Source organism: Rattus norvegicus, chromosome 12, assembly GCF_021556685.1.
Source record: "Rattus norvegicus strain SHRSP/BbbUtx chromosome 12, alternate assembly SHRSP_T2T, whole genome shotgun sequence".
NCBI lineage: Eukaryota > Metazoa > Chordata > Mammalia > Rodentia > Muridae > Rattus > Rattus norvegicus.
Window position 1 is genome coordinate 21,982,479 of NC_141545.1, and position 20,667 is coordinate 22,003,145.

The following is a 20,667-nucleotide window of genomic DNA, read 5'->3' on the forward strand; positions in this document are numbered from 1 at the left end:
AGGCTTTTTGGTCACAGGTTGTGCAAGCTTAGGCCATGTCAGGTCAGGCTTCCAAGAAACCTACATCCCTCCATGTGCCATGAGCCCCCAGGTCCCAGTGTCATGGTCAGAGCTGTGTCTGTTCTGTCTCCAACTCTGGGAACCTATAGTTCTATGTGGTTTCCCATAGAGGCAGAACTTGTGGGACTTCGAGGCTAGAGCCTCATCCTGAGATGAAGGATGAGGGTCTCCCGTGTCCTCAGACGCCTCCAGAAAGAGACCTAGTGCCCAGCGGGTACAGGGCCTCTATACAACACTGAACGCCCTGTGCGATCATCAAGGACCTCTCTAACCTCGAGGGCCTCAAAGCTCATAGACTTCAGAAGCAGTGAACGTCTACTGAAGTTGAGGGAGCTCACCCAACAACCTGGAGTAAGGGGCACAACCTCCCAGATGCTGAAGGGCCATCAGCAGAATGTGAACAGCCAGCAGGTGGCCTGGTTTACAGCCCCAGCTGTCTGGGCTCTAATCCTGTCTCTTAAAACCCAGGAGGCCTCACTGGGGAGGCGGTGCCCCAGTGAGAAAGGGCTGTGCGGGGCGGGTGGCTCTTGGCACCAGAAGTAGCTGGGTTGCTTCCCGCAGCTTGCCTCAACTTGAGGCACCTGGAGTCCTGTCCCCCAAGCAGGGCCCCTCACCATGGGGCCTATCCCCTGGGGTGTCATCCACACCCTGTACAATGCTGAGCAGAGGAAGAAGTAGAAGCCATTTACACTCTTTACCCCAGGTCTTGCGCCCCTGTATTGTCTATGGAGAGAAGTCCGACCTAGACTGTATCTCACCCTAGCATCTCACTTCCCAGTACAGCACCAACCTGGGCTGGGACAGCTCCCTGTCACCCCTGTGGCTGTCTGGGTCATGTTTCAACCAATGCAACCAAGGGAATCCTACTCGGCCAGGAAAATCTACATAATTTAATCTACATGATTGTTGCAGGAAAGTACTTACAGAGTAGTCGCTAAGTGCCAGACTTGACCAGGAGTGAGGGCTATGGAAATCAGGCAACGCTACCCAGCTACCTTGAGGGTTATTTTGGGGAAGGACCAATAGGATTCAGATGTCACAATCCCAGGGCAAGACTGGTGTGGCTCCATTTGCCACCGAGCATGCATCGCATAGGAGGAAGTCAGGCATAAGCTCCCAGGCCAGCATGAGAGTCCCCGTGGCTTCAGCGAAGACTCACAGGAACTCACTCTAGAGTTGCCTGGGTGAGTTAGGTGTCCTGATGTCTAGGCATCTCTAGACAGCTCCCCCCTGCAGTTTCCGTGCTTCTGCATGACTGGTGTGGCCCGAATCCTACTTCTGCCTCCCAAGGGCTGGGATTACAGGCAACACTCACTACCCAGTTACCATGGAGGTTGTTTTAGGAAAGGAATTCTCCTCCTCCTCCTCCTGCTCCTCTTCCTCCTCCTCCTCCTGCTCCTTTCCTCCTCCTCCTCCTGCTCCTTTCCTCCCCTTCCTCCTCCCCTTCCTCCTCCTCCTCCTCTTCCTCCTCCTCTTCCTCCTCCTCTTCCTCCTTCTCCTCCTTCTCCTTCTCCTCCTCCCCTCCTCCTCCTCCTCTTCCTCCTCCTTATTTATTTGATACAGGGCTTCATATAGCTCAGGCTGGCTTCGAACTCGTGGTCTCTCCTTCCCTAGGGCTTAGATTACTAGTATTCGCCATGCTCAGTTGACAGGGCCTCTGTATGTGTCCGTATGTGCAGGTTCATGTATGTGAGTACAAGCACACACATACCACAGCCTGTGTGTAGAGGTCAGAGGATGACCTCTAGAAATCAGAGGATGACCTCTGGTGTCCATTCTCACCTTGTACCTTGTTTGCCATGGGATCCTTTGTTCATAGCTGCATATGAATATCAGCTGGTGTGTGGGATTCTGGGATTTCTCCTGTCCCCTCACCTCCCATAAGAACACTGGGATTGGGGGATGATTTCACATCCAACTTCACATAGGATCTGGGATCCTCAGAGCTGCACAGCAAACGTTTTACCCCCTGAGCTATATCCCCCAGCCTCACCTTAGTTATTCAGACAGGATCTCTCCCTGACCTGGAATTCACCAATTCTGCTAGGCTGGGTGCCCTGCTGGCCTTCAAGAGCTTTTGTCTCAGCGTCCTCAGCGGCATGGTTGTAAACATGTACCACGTGCATTTCTGCCTGGCTTTTCGCATGGGTACTGGGGACGGAACACAAGTCTTCATGCTTGCACAGCTTGCCCATCTATTCTCCACACATATAATATACATAAGACCACATGCATCAAGCACATATTCTGGGCCGCAGATTAGCAGCACAGGCACAGTTCAGCAGCAGATCATTCACTGAAGTATGCACTAGGATCAGGCTCCATCTACCAGCCCAAAAGTGAGAGAGAGAGAGAGAGAGAGAGAGAGAGAGAGAGAGAGAGAGAGAGAGAGAGAGAGAGAGTTAAGAAACAGAGAAACAGATCCGGGAGAGTTTTCACATGCGCCTGGGCCATTACTATGATTAAGCTAGCAAACATCACCCCAGCTTCCTTGAGCCCAGTGTGTCTCCCACCATACAGCCATCGTACATTGCTTGATGCTATTTTTAACATGACCGTGTACCCAGAATTAGACGCGGGCCTCCTCTGCTGTGCTGGGCGTGGTGGGTGTGAGTGTTCATGTTGTTCCCAGCCTTAAACAAAGCAACCTGCTAAAGATGAGGGCAGAACAGAGGGAGGTGAGCACACCTGTGGTCCCAGCTCTGGAGAGGCTACGGCAGGAGGATGGTGAGCTCCGGAGCAACCTTTCCTATACTGTAAGCCTTGATACTGTGTGAAGCCACAAGAGATGTTGCAAAGCAGACTCTGAGTGAAGGCGCTGGAGTTTGTTGTTACTTTTTGTGGTGCTTGCTGGGAATCAAACCCATGGCCCTTGCTAGACAAGAACTCTAGCACCGAGCCACAGTTCCAGCCCCTCACTGGGGGATTCTAGGCAGGGGCTCTACCACTGAGCCACGCCCCCAGCCCCTCACTGGGGGATTCTAGGCAGGGGCTCTACCACTGAGCCACACCCCCAGCCCCTCACTGGGGGATTCTAGGCAGGAGCTCTACCACTGAGCCACACCCCCAGCCCCTCACTGGGGGATTCTAGGCAGAGGCTCTACCACTGAGCCACACCCTAGCCCCTCACTGGGGGATTCTAGGCAGGTATTCTATGAAAGAAAAAAAAAAGAAGTAGAAAGGAAAGATATGACTTCTCCTAGGGACGCTAGAGGAAGTTTATTGTAGCTATGAGGGACAGCATAGCTAGAGGCAGGGACATCTGGGACAGTCCAAAGGGAACGTGACCTCGAGCAGAGCCAAGTGAGGAGAAGGGGTGGTAGACGTGGGAGAGCTAGGAGGGTAATGGGTAAATGAATAGAGCTGCGTAACCAAAATGGCTGGATTACATAGGGAAATTCAACTGAGGAGCAGAGCAGCCCAGCCCCTGGGCCGCTGAAGAAGTTTAGCATAGATAGAGGGCATGGTATGTCAGCCACACCCACCCTATAACAGGTAGGGACCGAGGGATGCTGGGAGAACATGGCGGCCAAGATCCACTTTGATGTTAAATGGGTCCCTCAATTTGCCATTTTTCCCCAAGCTTGAGACCTAACACTCTACGATTGAATTACATCTCCAGTCCTAAGTTTTTTTTTTTTTCTTTTTCTTTTTTTTTTTTCGGAGCTGGGGACTGAACCCAGGGCCTTGCGCTTGCTAGGCAAGTGCTCTACCACTGAGCTAAATCCCCAACCCCAGTCCTAAGTTTTTAAAGTCAGGGTGTATTTGTCTAGTGCAGGTTGACCAGGTTGACCTTGAACCCCTCCTCCTCCCCACTTCTCCAGAGTGCAGGCTGGCACTGCAGGAGTGTGAACCATCCTTTTTTAAAATTTTTTAATGCTGGGGATTAAATCTTAGCTTTACTAAGCTAAATCCCCAGCCCTGGGGCTGTTCTCTTTTTTAATTTTGATGGAATTTCCCCACACCCAGCAAAGGTGCGGCGCCAACTGTCTCCGGCTTGGTTGCTCAATCCACTGAGGGTCTGTTCTCATCAGTCTTGGTGGGGCCAGACTGATGGATGCCCTGGGCTATCTCTGCATGCAGAGCTCTGGTTGACTGGATGGGGCGACATCTAGCCTTGACCTGGTGTGGAGGCCAATACCCACCAAAGGTGGCCACCTAGATTCCTATCACATTTTCTTTGAGTAATACGATGCTGTCTCCTTCCTATCAGAAGGGATGTGTATTTCCCACACAGGGACAACTGGCCCTGCCCCTAGTCCCCACCCACCAAGCCCAGCCCCGCCCCCTCATCTAACCCCGCCCACGCCGTGCGGTGAAGGGACCATCCTCTGGTTTCCAACAATGCCAGGCCAAGGCTAGGGCATTAAGAGATAGAGCTCCCACCAGCCCTCGTGCCTTGCTGGGAGGAAGCCTGGGTGGCCTGGAAGAGGCCGGGTGAGGAATACTAACATGGACATAGCCTGAGCAGGCTGGCATAGTGGCCACGAGTTCTTTCACACAACCATGAGGGCTTGAGCTTGAAACCCTACCATTCACACGAAAAGCCATGTATGTCTGTGCATGCCGGCAACCCCATCGGGGAAACAGACACAAGTGGATGTTGAGAGTTTGTGGGCCAAAAATGATGAGCTTCCAATTCAGAGAGAGGCCACCCCTCAAAGCAATATGGAAGATCTTGACATCCTTCTCTGGTCTCCACATGTGCACATACAGGTGTATCCAGCTACACACACACACACACAGACACACACACACGAGAGAGAGAGAGAGAGAGAGAGAGAGAGAGAGAGAGAGAGAGAGAGAGAGAGACAGAGAGACAGAGAGACAGAGAGACAGAGAGAGACAGAGACAGAGAGAGACAGAGAGAGACAGAGAGCGAGAGAGCAGAGTGCTTGGAAAATCAGCTCTGCCTTAGAGCGAGGCAGAACTCCCAGTGAGTTCGAGGCCAGCCTGAGCTACGTAGTGAGAGCCCATCTTAAACCAAAACCATAATCAAAACCAAAACGAGCAACAACACAAAAAGCTCGTGCAAGGCAGTAACCGCTCCCTAGGCATGGCAGGTTAAAAGTTACTGCCCCAGCCCAGATGCCAGCCCCTGCTGCTTCCTTGGTACTTTGGTGACAGAGGTTCTGCCACCCCAGGAACAGAGATGTCTTTTTATTTTAAGTGGAAAAGGGCTGATTGCTGAGTCACAAAAGCCACCATTGTTCACAGCTCGAAAACATTAATGAGTAACTCAGTGTGTGGCCCTTGGTTCCAGACATGGGAAAGGTGCAAAAGAGTTGTTTGTATGAAAAGAACAAAGTACAGTTTTCCTTCTGGAGTCTCTCTGCAACACACACTCTCTTTCTCTCTCTCCCTCCCTCCCTCCTTTCCTCCCTCCCTCCCTCCCTCTCTCCTTCCCCCGCTGTCTTATGTGCATATATATATATATATATATATATATATATATATATATATATATGTGTGTGTACCCCATGCACATGTGAAAACCAGAGGTGTCCTGCTCTATCTCTCCACCTTATCCCCAGTGACAAGGTGTTTGCTGAACCTGAAACCAGGCTGGCAGCCAGCAAGACCCACCCCCTTACAGGGCTGGGATTAGAAGCCCATGCTACCCAGCCTGTCTTTTTTTCTGTTTTGTGGGCTCTAGGGATTTGAACTCAGGTCCTCGAGTTGATATAGTGAATGTCCTTGCCCACTAAGCTCATCTCCCCAGGCCCCTTCTTGTGAGGTAAGCTGAAATAGAGCTAGAATGGGCTGTCTGGAGGTTTGGTAGGGAGATGACACTCTTCTGCAGGGCCGTCTGTAGGTCTGGACACAGGGAGCTAAATCCAGCCTCCCAAAAAAGAAGTCAGGATGGGATCCAGCAAGAATACCTATGGGTGCCTGAGGAGGAGGGGAGTCCAGCAAGATAGAAGAGGGTGTGTGGTTCTACTGGTCAAGCACCTCTCTGCAGTCCCTGGGAATTGCTTCTACTGGCGGACACTGGAAGTGTTAGTGATGCTGGGATCCGTCAAGGAACTGTAGGGCTTCCCAGGAAGATGCTATGAGCCCATTGATCCCATCCTGCTCACTGCTGGGGTCTGGCATGGTGTGGAACATAGCATCATCCAGTTGTGACTGACATGGAATGATGTCTGGTGTCCTACAATGACAGCCAGTGCCTGGAGGTGAGGAATGAGTGGTCTTCTCTGTCCCCAAGCTAAAAAGCAAGGTGTTGTTGCCATAACAACAGTGAAGAGTCAGTCGAATGCACCCCACTACCATAGATTAGTCCTGCCAAAGCCACGTGGCACAGTCCCAGCCACCAAGACCCAATGGCCTCTTGAAATAATGTTGTGGTGGATGTAAGCAGCAGAGGGTTAAACTTGTTGGGATGCGCTGAGCATGGTGGAGCACGGCTTTCATCCCAGCACCTGGGAGGCAGAGGCAGGGGGATCTCTGAGGTCGAGTCTAGCCTGGTTTACAGAGAGTTTCAGGACTGCTAAGATTTGCAGAGAAACCCTGTCAAAAGCAAACAAACAAACAAATAATAGAAAAAGACAAAGAAAAAATAAAGTGAGGCACTACACCCAGCTTTATTTCTGTTTGTAAAACCCTTTTTTGTAGCACTGTTTCGCAATTTCTTTCTTTGATTAGACCCTCTGAGTAGACGGGAAATTCGGTCCCTGGCAGAGATGGACGGGATGAAGATGCCGGGACACAGATTGGTGTCCTCGGGCAAATGGCTGCATCTTTCTGCCCTTGTTTGCTCATCGGTACGAAAAGATGACTGCAGGTTTCTGCTTCTCAGAGGGCTGGAAACCAGGGGATGGTAGGTTCACAGCACGGCGTGGGCGGGGTTAGCTGCGCGGGCGGGGCGGGGCTTGGTGGGTGGGGACTGGTGGACTAGGGGCAGGGCCAGTCGTCCGCTCCGCTCGACTAGCTCGGCACTTCCTGGGCCCTCTCGGTGTTCAGCTCTCTGACCTGCGTCGCCGCCGCTCTCCGCTCTTGATTTCGCCGTGATGTCGACCGCAATGAACTTCGGGACCAAAAGCTTCCAGCCGCGGCCCCCAGACAAAGGCAGCTTCCCGCTAGACCACTTCGGTGAGGCGAGGCAAGGCCCAGACTGCTGGCGACCTGGGATTGGGTGGCAGTTAGGGGTACTGAATGTGGGTGGCAGCCTCTATCTAGGGTCCTGCTGAGTCTGAGTGGTAGGGAGTGCTGTTTTTCGGTGACAGGGTCGGGGTATTGGAAGTGGGTGCTAGGATCTGGGATGCTGGTTCTGGATGGCAGGGTCAGAGGTGGTGGGTTTGGGTGACAGAGTTATGGATGCAAGATATCTAAGTGACAGGGTCAGGGGTACTGGATTTGGGTTCAGGGTCTGGACTGCCGAGTCTGGGTGGCAGAGTCTGGAGGGCTGTTTCTTTGTAATAGATGGCAGTTTTGGGGTACTGGGTTTGGGTGGCCGGTCAGAGTTGCTGGAATCACGTGCACTGTCTGAGGAGTTGAATGTTGGGTGTGACGGGGCCTAGGGTGCTGGATTTAGGTGGTCAGGTCTAGGGTGCTGGATCGAGGGTAGGAGAGGAAGGTGGAGGATGTGAGAGGCAGCGTGTGGTATAATAGGCCTGGTTGGCATTGTTTTGTGAGTCGGATGTAGGTGTCAGGATGCTAGATGTGGTGGGCGGGGTCTGAGGTACTAGGACTAAGGGTGCAGAGCTATTAATATGACAGGCCCTTCTCGGGTTGTGGGGATGCAGCCAGAGAAACCGAGTCCTGAGGGCTCCTGTTTCAGAGGGCCATCTGTCATATCCCTCCAAGTAAAAGCTCAGCTTTGGGGCTAATGTGACGGGATGGTAACAGGAGTCCTGGAATGGGGCTTGATGCTAGGCCTCCTGGTGCCCGTACAGGACAGGACACGCCTCCCTCCGATGCTCTGGGTCTGCAGTGAACCGTTAGGCAAAGAACTGTTTTCAGAAAGCTTTCCGATGTCTAATACTGGGGCTGAAAGCCAGGGCTTGGCACATGCTGGGTGAGTGCTTCACCTCTGAGCCACACCTGCAGCCCAGAGGATTCCCAGTCACCATTCCGAAGTCTACAGTTGACCTGTCCTTCGGGAAACCGAAACGTGTAAAAGAAAAAAACAACTGGGAGAGAGTTGGAGGTACAGTTCGGAGGCTGAATGGGCAGTCCTCAGCACTACAATAAAAACAAAACCCACAGAAAACACGCCCCCTCCCAAACCTACCACAAGCAAACAGCTCTGAGAAATGCAGCAGACCTCGTGTGTGTGTGTGTGTGTGTGTGTGTGTGTGTGTGTGTGTGTGTGTGTGTGGTGGCTGTCCGTGTAGATCGGACACTGCGGTGACCTGCTGTGGAGACTAGTTCCAGGGACAGCTTTAGAGATGACTGGTTTTTTTTTTTTTTTTTTTTTTGTTTTGTTTTTTTTTGGTTCTTTTTTTCGGAGCTGGGGACCGAACCCAGGGCCTTGCGCTTCCTAGGTAAGCGCTGTACCACTGAGCTAAATCCCCAGCCCCGACTGGTTTTTTTTTTTTAAGTTTAATTATTTATTTAGTGTGGTTTGGGGATGCGCCATGGCACACATGTGGTTAGAGGAAAATCTCCACCACCACGTGGATCCCAGAAATCAAACTTAGGCTGTCAGTCTTGGTAGCCAGTGTCTTTGTCCCACAGAGCCATCTCACTATCTTAAGATTATGATTTCTTTTTCTTATTTTTTTTTTTTTTTTGGTTCTTTTTTTCGGAGCTGGGGACCGAACTTCTTATTTTTTTTAAAGATTTATTTATTTATTATGACTTCAGACACACCAGAAGAGGGCATCAGATCCCATTACAGATGGTCATGAGCCACCATGCGGTTGCTGGGAATTGAACTTAACCAGTAAGCCAGCTCTCCAGCCCCAGATTATGATTTCTTTACCAAACATTTCACTGGGAAAATTTCCACTTTGAATTTTTATTTTAATTAATTAGTTATTAATTAATTCTTTTTTTTTTTCAAGGCAGGGTCTCGCTATGCAGCCCTGGCTGTCCTGGAACTTGCTCTGTAGCCCAGAAATCTGCCTGCCTCTGCCTCATGCGTGCTGGGATTAAAGGCGTGTGCCAACATGACTGCATCTGAGCTTGTATGTACACCAGGTGTGGCCAGAAGGGAGGGTTCGATACCCTGGACCTGGAGTTACAGACATTCGTTAGCTGCCTAATGTGGGTACCGGGAACCAAACTCAGGTCTCTGGAAGAGCAGCCAGTGTTCATAACCAGTGAGCATCTCTCCGGCTGCTTTGTTTTGTGTTTTGTTCTGAAGTACAAGGGATTGAATCCAGGGGCCTGTATGCCAAACGTGCACCTTACCTCAGAGCCACACCCATAGCCTCACACAGGGAACAAATTTTTTTTTTTTCCGGAGCTGGGGACCGAACCCAGGGCCTTGTGCTTGCTAGGTAAGCGGTCTACCACTGAGCTAAATCCCCAACCCCAGGGAACAAATTTTGATGGAGGCCGTGGCCTGCTCCTCAAGTCGGCTTGTGAGCAGGTCAGGCCGTCTCTATACACAGAGGATGTTGTCTTCCTTTTTTCTTTTTCTAGGTGAGTGTAAAAGCTTTAAGGAAAAATTCATGAAGTGTCTCCGCGACAAGAACTATGAAAATGCTCTGTGCAGAAATGAATCTAAAGAGTATTTAATGTGCAGGATGCAAAGGTGAGTTCTATTTGTGTGTGTGTGTGTGTGTGTGTGTGTGTGTGTGTGTGTGTGTGTGTGTGTGTCTGGGTGTGTATGTGTCTGGGTGTGTGTGTGTGTGTGTGCTCATGTGTGTGTGTGTCTGTGTGTGTGTGTGCTCATGTGTGTGTCTGTATGTGTGTGTGCGTGTGTGTGTGGGGGGGGTGTACGCACGGGTGCACTCTTGTTTGTGGTGAGCCACCATGTGGGTGCTGGGAACTGGGTCTGTGCTGGCCTGGATTCACCAATTTGGCGAGGGTGACTAAAGACGCGCTAAGGGGTCCTCACATCTCTGCCCCCCGGTGCTGGGATTGCAAACAGACCAGCACACCCAGCTTTCTTTCTGTGGGTTCTGGGGAGGGAAGTCAGATCCATTTTACCAACCCAGCCACGGCCCTAGCTGATGTTTGCCTGGAGAAATCACAGCTTAGCGGATGAGGTGGCCTGAGGCTGCTAACTGCCTTGGGAACCTCTTCGTGAGTGACAGCTGTGTCCACAGCCCCTATTCCTCAGAGCTTTGTCCCTCCTTTATTAAGTCCTCAGAGTCGTAGATCCCAGCAGCTCTGACCGAGCCAACAGGTTCTCATGCCTTTCACAGTCTAGGCCCGTAAGAACATGCATTCATAGCATCTTCACTGAAAGCTGTTTGGAATGTCACCTGTCACCAGGACAATAGGCTACTTAAGCCATGATGGATGATGGCGGTCGCACCTCCCCACCTCCAAGTTTACTTTTAAACAGAACAAAACCCGAACTCTCTGGAGCTTTCCTTAGAATGAGAGCCATTCTGACTGTAAGTGCAAAGCAGCAACTAGCACGTCAGAACAGGGAAGGGGGCCTGTCTCCATTGTGCACACAGGAACTCAGGCCCCGCAGCCTCTCAAGATGTCAGCCGTCCACTTAAGCCTGCTTTGTGTTTAACAAACCCAGACAAGTCCCAGAGGTCTAGGCATGTGGGGTTACAGTGTGGGTGTTTCAGCTCTGGTGGTGGGGACAACTTAACTGTAAGGTCTTGCCCTGCCGTCGTCGCAAATGCTGCTGGAGTCTGTCCTGATCTTGCCTCTTCCAGATGGCTCAGGGCTGGAACTGAGCCTCAGCACGGCTGCCTGTGACCTCAGAAGATAGCCAAGAATTTCTTCTTGGCTCTGCTGAGCTTTAGTAGAAGGCCAAAGTAATACCAGCCTGGAATGAGGATGGGAGGGGCTTCTGCCCTCCCAGGCTCAGTTCCTGTGTCTTGGTGTCTACTAAAGGAGGGGCTCCCACAGATAGGCTAGGCAAATTCAGCAAGTTAAGAGCTTTATTGGAGCCTGTAACACAGGCCTGTCATCCCAGCTGCTCAAGAAGCTAAGGCAGGAGGATGGTAAGGTTGGGGCCAGGCTAGGCTACAGATTGAATTCAGAAACCATCTGGGCAATTTAGTAAGATTCTATCTCAGAATAATAAAAACAGGGTTCAGGATATAGCTCAGTGGTAGAGCCCCTGCCTAGAATCCCCAGTGAGGGGCTGGGGTTGTGGCTCAGTAGTAGAGCCCCTGCCTAGAATCCCCCAGTTAGGGGCTGGGGGCGTGGCTCAGTGGTAGAGCACCTGCCTAGAATCCCCCAGTGAGGGGCTGGGGGCGTGGCTCAGTGGTAGTACATTCCACAGTTGTGTGAGGTCCTGGGTTCTGTCTACAGTATTCCTTCCATGCCCTTTCCCCAAAACAAGCAGATTTGTTTGGACCCAAGTACCTGGCACAGATTCGCAGGCACTCCTACCTATGATTGCTTTGAGGGTGTGGCTGGTTTGAGATCCCCTTGTCTGCCTGGCGAGGCTTCTGGGTAGGACTAGTAGAGGTTCTTGCCTGTTTGTCAATGGGGTGAGCTGCAGCAAGGCCTCCTAGTCCCCATGCCTCTGTGCCAACTCAGCACCGTGTGGAACAGGTGCCTCAGAGATGGGAAGGAAGGACCTGCCTCCATGACCTGTGGGGCCTCAGCTAGACAAGTGCAGGCACGCAAGGAAGCCTTTGCTTTTGTCCAGGGTTGGGAAGGGGTTTTTGGTTTTGCTGTTTGGTTGGTGGATTTGGCTTATTATTATAAGCTGCTGTTATATTGTTAAGAAAGGCTCAATCTAATAGCACAGACTGGCCTGGGACTTCTGGCAATCCTGCTGCCTGGGCCTCCTGAGTATTGGGACACCATGCTTGGCTGGTTCCTTATTTTGTTAGGCTCGTTGTTGATGAGCCCATCAGACAGACAGTTGAAGTTGACCTCGCACGCGTGCAGAGCACACACACATAATAAATGCATGAGCAAGTAAGTGCGATTAAGAAAGTAAAATTGAAATATTCCTCCTTAGGCCTCCTGGGCGTGGGGAACCTCGGGGGCTGGGTCTGCCTGAACAGCTCAGCTGACCATGACCTCGCAACCCTCCTTTCCCCACCTCCAGAGAGGCACAGGTAACGGGCGGAATGAATGATGCTGGGACAGGCAGGGATGGCTGAGCCCTCAGGATGGCTCCAGAGCACAGCTCAGGGCTCATCTCAGTGTCTCTGGCCTTAGAAATCCCAAGGTGTCTCCTTAGGCGGCACATGGAGAGCATTCTTTTGGCCTGACTTATTTATCTGTGTGTGTGTGTGTGTGTGTGTGTGTGTGTGTGTGTGTGTGTGTGTGTACGTGTGTGTGTGTGTGTACGCATGCGCGACCTTGGGTTTTGTTTGTCAGGGGTCACCCATCCCACATTCTCAGAGTCTCAATGGCCTAGAGCTCACCGATGGACCCTGTTGGCTGTCCATGCACTCCAGGGGTCCTCTGGCCTCTGCCTCCCGAGCACTGGAGTTACAAGCACGCCTTGGCGGGCTTCTTTCTATACATGGGTCCTTCCCGTTCACCAAGCACTTCGCTATCCCCACTGGCCATATTTTACTCACCTTTGGGACAGAATCTGTGATCCCAGGCTGGCCTGGCCCTTTCTACGCCTGTTTCTGCCCCCACACTGGGCTCACAGATGTGAGCATGACCTGAAGTCTCTGATCTTCCTGGCAGCTGGGCCTAGGCCAGTGGAGACCTGAGGGAGCGAAATGGTGGTCTTCTGAGCCACATCCTCCCTGGCTGGTAATTTTGCTTCCTCTGATCAAGCAATGGCAGTAAGAGCCAGCCTCAGTGGGCCTGCCTGCCACCTGTGGCTTCAGAGCCAGACAAGCCTCCCACAGTTAGACACAGCTCTGCAGTCATTGGGCAGACAGCCTGAGGGTAGGCCTTAGTCGCCATGGCTAGAGTCCTATGTTCATGAAGAGCTTATGGGGAGGGGGGCGACCGTCCCTGTCCTTGGCAGATATGGGGGCATCTCCATCTCCAGACCATGAGGCCCTTTCCTCCCAATGCTCGCTCTGATCCTCAGTGTCTCTCTGGGCAGAGTGTGACCTCCAAGTCAGCCCTCTCCTCCCACATCAGGACATTGGCACCCACGGGCCCCGGCCCCTGGGAGTGTCTGTCTTTGGGGATCATTACTGTGAGTAAGAAGGCAGAGACGACAAGATGGTAACCAGCATTCGGAGCCACGGGAGGGGGAGGTGGTAGGGGAGGGGAGTTTACTGTGGGGGTGTAATGTGGAGAAGGGACGTGTGAGCGAGCGGGCTGGGCAGCAGCGTGAGGGCCCCGAGTGTGGATGGCTGACTGGGAGGCAGGCTAGAGAACCCAGTGCTGGGTTTCTATCCATTGTCACAGGCAGCCGTATTCCAGGTAACTGTAAAGGTGATGAGCTTAGAGCCTCACATGTGCTGGGATCATGGCACTAGTGACAAGGCTGGGCCATTCTGTCCCATGCTCTGGCCTCCTGTCTCCCCAAGTACACTTTCACAATGACCTGGAGGTCAAAGTGGACATAGTCTCTTCAATGTCTTCCCACAGTGTGGGGGTGAAGAGGTCTTGCCCCCAGCTATGTGCACCCCTAAAGTCTGCATAGGCAAGTAGCTCAGTTCTGTGTACACCTGAATCCTCATCCCTGACCCTCCTTGGGGTCCCCACACAGCTTCGAGGACACTTACCTAGCCTCAGCTCTCTCCATTTCAGCTCAAACCTATGGGTCGTATGACCCCACCCACATACCTGACTCTGCCCACATCCTCAGCCCCTGACCTTGTGAGCTTGGGCTGTCAGTGTGTCTGGGAGGGACGGACCTTGGGGCTCACATGACCTGTTAGATCCTTGCCCTATGGGGAGGACACTGCTCTTTGGGTCCGTTTTCCTGTTTTAGAATAGGGATGCTGGAAGTTTGGGCAGGTGAATGAATGAAAGGCATGGTGGGACGGAGCCCTGTTCCCCCTACTTTTCCTTCCCCCATGGCAGCATCTTTCTCTTCCAGGCAGCTGATGGCACCAGAACCACTAGAGAAACTCGGCTTTAGAGACATAATGGAGGAGAAACCGGAGGCAAAGGACAAATGTTGAGAATCACTGGGCTGTGTCCCCCTACCTGGAGCAGAGCTGAGCCCTTCTGCCCACCGTGGAGAGAGCTGAGCCATCCTGTGCTGCCCAGAGGAGGGGCTCTCCGTGTCGACTTTGGCTCATCCCTGCAGCACAGACCAGACTGCTTCCTCTACTGACCACACTTCTGCTTCAGAGAGTGGTTTTCTCCTGTCTGTGTGTGTCACAGGATCTGCTCAGGGCTGAACACTGATGTGATATGATATCCCACCTAGTGTGGCCGTCACACCAGAGGCCCTGGACAGCATTCCACAGTGACTCAACCTGAGTCCTCACACCGGAACCTGTCAGCGAAACCAAGCGACAGCAAAATGTCTGCCTTTTGTGCTCACAGACGCACATCATCTTGCTTCCCCTTCTCTTGTGTTCTTTGCTTTGAACAAAACTGGAATACAAAGTAGGAAGTGAGAAATAGTTTGGCTTTTGACATAGTTGACCTCCTGTTTTAAGTGTTTTGAGACAGGGTCTCAGACCGCCCGTGTACCCAAGGATGACCTCGAACTCTTGATCCTTCTGCCTCCATGTCTAGGGTATTGGGGCATGGAACCCAGGGCTCCCTGCACGATAGGCAAGCACTCTCTCAGCTGAACCGTGTCTCCAGCTAGGGAAGCACTGTATCTCAGTGTGTGTGTGTGTGTGTGTGTGTGTGTGTGTGTGTGTGTCAGAGGACAACTTAGAGGAGTCCGATCTCTCCTTGCCCAAGTGAGTGTCTCAGGGATTGAACTCGGGTCACCAGGCTTGGTAGATGTCTCAGCTCAACTTCCATTCCCCCAGTCTAGGAGCAGATGGCTTCATGGCGCGGGTTGGGTTATTTTCTGGTCGTCTCAAGCTGTCTGTAAACCTGGCTTTTCCTTTCAGTGGCCCACCGCATGCCTCCACAGGGCGGGTCAGCCACGCACAGAGGCTGGGCTAGGATCTATCCCTTTTCCACTGTTGCACCGTGTTGCAGTAACATTGCACTTACGTGTCTGTGGGTGCTGACGCTAACCCTGTACTGTCAGCACTGAGCAGCGCTGAGCTGTGGCTTAGCCCAGGCTATCCTCAGAGTTCCCTGTGGGTTGTTTAAACACCCAGGCGCCTTCATCCTGAGGCAGGTGATGGGAAGGGGGGAGCAGCTGGGTTCGGGGCTTCTGCTGTGTGCAGGGATCCAAAGACACCAGCAGAACGCCAGTGCCAGGTGTTGTCAGGCTCCAGTGCCTCAGATGTGTCCTCCTAGAGCTGTTGGAGAAGGGCTGTCCCCCTGCTTGTCCTGGCTCCTGTCTGACTGGTGAAGGACACCATGGGTGGGATGGGGCAGGTATTGTGGCGCACAACTTTAGCACCCAAGAGGCAGAGGCAGGCAGATCCTTGAGTTTGAGGCCAGTTTTGTCTACAGAGTGAGTTGTAGGAGAGCCAGGACCACATAGAGAGAGAGAGACCCTCTGGGGTTGGGGCAGAGGGTGGGAGAGAGAAACGGGGATGGGAAGAGGACTTCGTATATTCATATCCCTGTTGGTCTTAGGCTCTGGCACTGCGAGGCCTGCAGGGTCTGCTGATCTCCTGGGGGCAGCTTCCCCTTCCCCAGGGGATGTGAGCGCCTGTGAGCCTGGTTTGCTGTTACACAGAAAGACCTCTTCCTGGTTGGACCCATAGTCCTGCACACCGGGGTCTGCTTGTTCACACACTCGCTCAGCCCGGCCACACAGAGCGGGGCAGCACCAGGTCCACATGTCACGTTTGAGCCTTGGTTTTTATCACCAACATTAGTGTCACCGCAGTACTGTGGTGTTGGAGCAGCCAAGCTCACTTGTTAGGACTCGAGGTGTGTGGCGAGCACTCCAGTGACTGGGCCATCTCCTCGGCCATTTTGTTGTGTCTGTTTATCAAGAGAGGGCCCACTCTGTAGCCAAGGCTGGCCTTGAACTCTGTTTCCACCTCCCAAGTCCTGCCATCTTCCAAGCCTTTGATGTCTGTCATCAGCAAGTGACAAAATGAACATATGTCACAGTCAAGTACGGCTGAGTTTTCCAACACATCACGGCGGCTCCATCCACGAGTGCCCCACTTGTCCACCCATCTCCAGCGAGATGCAGGAACACAGCATAGCAACACTGATGGCTTTGGGGCTGGAGTTGGAGGATGCTCGGTTCCCTCCTGGGATGTTCACGGTTATATCTTATAACAAGTGTGCATCATTTTTATAGAAACTATAAAATCCTTACTTGAAGGGAACTCACCGTGTTGAGTAGTGTTTCCATATCCTCTGTAAATTACAGGCCAGTTGTAATTTCTAATCCCCTGTGGATACCAAACCATTTATTTCTCCTGGTGGTCCATTGCCCTGTGCCCTGTGTATGTGCACGTGTGTGTGTGTGTGTGTATGCAGTATGGGTGTGTACACATGTGTGTGCACATGTGTGTGTGCGCGGTATGGGTGTTTGTACAGTATGGGTGTGTGCACATATGTGTGTGCAGTGTGGGTATATGCACATGTGTGTGTGTGCAGTACTGGTGTGTGCACATGTGGGGGGGGTATACAGTATGAACATGCTAGTCCTCCACAAGGCTTCCTGAATGTCTTGTCATTCTAACATCATGGGTGCCTTTCAGGGAAAGCCATTCCCATCGGTTCTTTGGGCGTGCAAGTGCAAAGGCCAGAGGTCAACACCAGTGTCATTCCACAGGAGCCATCCACCGTTATGTTTTGTTCTGTTCTGTTTACTGGCCTGGAACTCACTAAGTAAGCTAGGTGGGCTGGCCAGTGAGCCCGAGTGCTCTGCTTGCCTCAGTCTCCCCTGCACTACCATTACAAGTGCTCACCACTATCTTTTCACAAGTGGGGATTGAACTTGGACTCTCATGATTAGCCATTGATTTATCACCCTCACCCTTCTTTTATTTTAATTATTGATTGGATAATTGATTGATTGATTGAATTTTTGAGATAGGGTCTCACTATATAGCCCTGGCTTGTTTAGAACTCACTATGTAGACCAGGCTAGCCTTGAACTCCTAGAGAACCACTTGCCTCTGCCTCCTGAGTGCTGGGATTGTAGCATGCACCACTACTACTGGCCTTTTCTCTTCATCTTCTTTTTCCTCTTTCTCTTCCTCTTCCTCCCCCTCCTTTTCTTTCTTTTTAAAAGGAACATTTAGGGCTAAGGAGATGGCTCGGTTTTCAAATGTGAAGACCAGCAAAATTACAGCACCTAGATAACAAGCCAGATATGGCCACACATGCAGTTATATCCCCACCACCGTGAGGGACAGAGACAGAAGGATCATGGGGGCTTGCTGGCCACCAGCCTAGCTCCAGGTTCAGGGAGAGACCCTGTCTCAAGAAAAGGAGGGGAGTGATCAAACAGGACACCCGACAACCTCCTCCTGACTCCACATGTATGAACATGCCCATACACAAGCACATATATGCCACACACAAAATATAGAACACGTGTGAATTTGCACTTCATCCTTGGACAGTTAATCTCAGTGTCTTTCCAAGTTTACTTTGGTGATGATGACAATGACGACGACGATGATGATGCAGCAAGGTGACTCTGAAATTTTAAAAATTAAAAATATCACAGCCCAGGCTAGCCTTGAACTCCTGCCTCTGCCTCTGGAGCGCTGAGGATTCCAGCCCATGCATGCCGACACATCCGGCCAGAGGAAGTCTTGGGTTTGAAGAGACATCCTGAGTAAATGTGTATGGCCTTCACCTGGGCCAGGAGGCTAGGATTGGGCCAGCCCACAAGGCCCTTTCTTTGTCCCCTCGACCTCCCTCATCTGCTTTCAAAGACAAACCCCATCTGTGGTAGGTGTGAACCTGCCCACCTTTTGCTCAAATGTAATTGTTTGAGCTGAATGCCCACAATGGGTGAGAACTAGGGGCTTTTATTATTGCCGGAGACATTAAAGAAGTTTCTATTAAGCCACGGAACAAGTAGCTTTGTCATAATACTGGGAATGAAACCGCAGCCCCCTGTTCTGTCCTAAAGGAGGGAAATCAGATTTCACAGCTCTGTGCTTGCCCAGTGTTATAAAGTGGAGTGCCTGGGGCAGAAACCTCTGCCAAGCCCCCCCCTCCTACTGGAAGCTTGGGCAAATGTCACCCTCTGCTTAATTTCTTCAGGGAGGACGAACATCAAACATCATAAAATTGAGCCCACAGTGCTCTAAGACATGACTGAGCTACTAGGAACCCTCAGTGGCTACCTTTCTGCAGAAGAACAGAAGCTGGGAGTCCTGGAAGCTTGCTGGACTGGGGGTTGGGGGATGCAGACAGCATGCGTTCCAGGATCCTGAATTTTGATCCAGCTTCCTACCACTCTCTGGTAACCCACATACCACAGCCATTAGGTGTGAGGCCACCACAGACAGTTCTATCCCCGGTTGTCAGCCTCCCCAGTGCCCTCTAATGATCTGCCTGTGGTCCATGGTGTCTATAGCAGAAAGCAACACCATTTTACCTGCCACGGGTGAGTCCTGGGTGTGTCTTCGGAGGAGCCCAGGGCTGGCATACAGCAGCAGACCCAAGATATCAGCAGCCATCACAGGACCTGGTCACACAAAGCCACAGCCGCCACATGCACATCCATGAACCTAGTCAGAGGAAGAGGCAGGAATAAAGCTATGAGAACATGACTCCAGTCACAGAAGAAATGCCCACCTGCTTCCCATGGGGCTCCAGGCCCCTGGCCACCATAGTGTGAGGGGGTGTACCTGCTCATATGTATCTCAAGGCCAGCCCTGAGCTGGGATGTTAAGCTAGTCAGATGGCAGTGTCCTGTGCAGACTGAAAAATAAAAAAGAAAGTTCTTGTCTATGCCTGAGGCCCCAGTGTGCCCTTCCTGGGTGGGACAATGTCTCCCTGGTGTCCCCTCTGCTATCTGGATCTGAGGAACTTTTCCTGAACATTTACTGGAAAGAGCCTCCAGTCTTCACTGTATCCTCAGGGCTTTTTCCGAGCGGGAGAGGGGGAGTGGGTGAGGAGGGTGGGGAGGATGAGGGTTAACCCCACTTCTGGCTAGCAACCTGGCCAGGTTGGGCCTAACCTTCAGGGTCGGGGTGGGGAACTGTACTGCCTTCTTTTGTACCAAACAGAAGCCTGTCCCCACCCTAGTCCAAAGGACAAAGGAGCAGGGGCCCAGTCTGGCCTGGAGGGTAGTGTTGGGCAGGTATCAGAGATTAGAGTGGAGGGAAAGTGGCCAGGCACATAATCATCCTGGAGGCCAGGGAGACCTTGAGCCCCACCCTGGGCAGGTATAGGGCCACAGCTGAGGCTATGGGAGGCACAGGCAACCTGGGATGGATCCACCAGGCCTGGCTGGGACACAGTGGCAGTATTAGCCAGGTAGGTATCAAGAGTGTTTGGTCACAGTGACACCAATCAGTCTGCACCCCACAACACGGGGTCAGCTATCACCAGACTTTTCTCAAGTTCAATCAGCCCACTCAAAATCATCACCATGCTTTTGTCCCAAGTACCAGCCAGACCCAAGAGGTATTCAGTCTGGACTCAAGGGCAGCAGGACACTGTCTCATGGTCCCTTCTCACAGCCTTTGTGAGGACTCTGCAATGGGATCACAACTTTCTCTCCTGCTTGGTGTTGGATTTAAAGGATTGGAGAGACACTGGGTCAGACCGCCTGGCAGGAATCGGCTCAGAAGGACTCCGTGATGCTCCTGAGCCCAGGAGCCAACTCTAGGTCCTGACTTCGAACCTGGGAATCAATCCTCAAGCGATGGTGGGCGGCAGGAGAGGCGGGGCGTGGTTCCACACATCCGTGATCACAGAAGCAGGCGACTCACTGAGTCTGAGTCCAGCTTGGGCTACATAATGAGTTCCAGAATAGCCAGGAATATATATAGAGAGACCCTGCCTCTACTCTTTCCGGCCTCTCATTTCTCACCAATATCCTCAAGGAAAGAGGAAACTCCTTTTCACCTGCGGTGCTGGCTCCTGGAGAAAGGAAACGCTGTGTTTTGTCTCCCCCTGCTGGGAGGTATTGGCATTGCAGCCCTTGAGAGGGTCACTTGGAGGACACCGCCTTGGTGTGCGAGCATTCTTCAGCTTCTCCTTGAGACTGAGCCGGTTTGCATAAAACTTTAAAATCTGCTGCTTGGGAGCAGTTTCTGCCAGGGCCAGGAGAAGGGAAGGGTCTTCTGCCATTTTGTCAGAAGCTTGTGGCCCCAGACCAGGTGTGTGCACACAGCTCCAGAAAGCCCTTCATTCCTTGTCCTTTTGAGGGCCATGAATGATCAGGTCACCTCCCATTACCAGATTGGGGGAAGGAAAGACATTTTTGAGGATACATTCCCAGCCTTCATTGCCTTTGTCTGTCTACCTGTCAATCTTGTGGCTGCTCCCTATGAGCCCCCCCCACCCCATGTCTCATCTGGGAAGTAAGCAAGAACACTGTCTTTCTGTATGTTTTTCTTTCCATCT

The 20,667-nt window shown here is 52.0% G+C and overlaps 1 protein-coding gene and 1 long non-coding RNA gene across 3 annotated transcripts; one reads left to right on the forward strand and one right to left on the reverse strand.

Annotated features, from left to right (window-relative positions):
* The first annotated feature begins 7,042 nt into the window (after positions 1 to 7,042).
* Positions 7,043 to 16,531, forward strand: Cox19 (cytochrome c oxidase assembly factor COX19). The gene is given in 3 exon segments (NM_001107126.2): positions 7,043 to 7,152; positions 9,652 to 9,763; positions 14,120 to 16,531. Coding segments are annotated over 3 exon segments (279 nt in total). The 5' UTR covers positions 7,043 to 7,070; the 3' UTR covers positions 14,205 to 16,531.
* Positions 15,531 to 19,313, reverse strand: LOC148002218 (uncharacterized). Of its 2 annotated transcripts, XR_015634685.1 has the most exons (4): positions 19,141 to 19,313; positions 18,942 to 19,014; positions 18,689 to 18,821; positions 15,531 to 17,776 (listed from the first exon to the last, which is right to left on the reverse strand). It is a non-coding gene; the product is annotated as an uncharacterized LOC148002218 (long non-coding RNA). The 2 variants fall into 2 exon arrangements; XR_015634686.1 differs by lacking the exon at positions 18,942 to 19,014.
* Between the last annotated feature and the right edge of the window lie 1,354 nt (positions 19,314 to 20,667).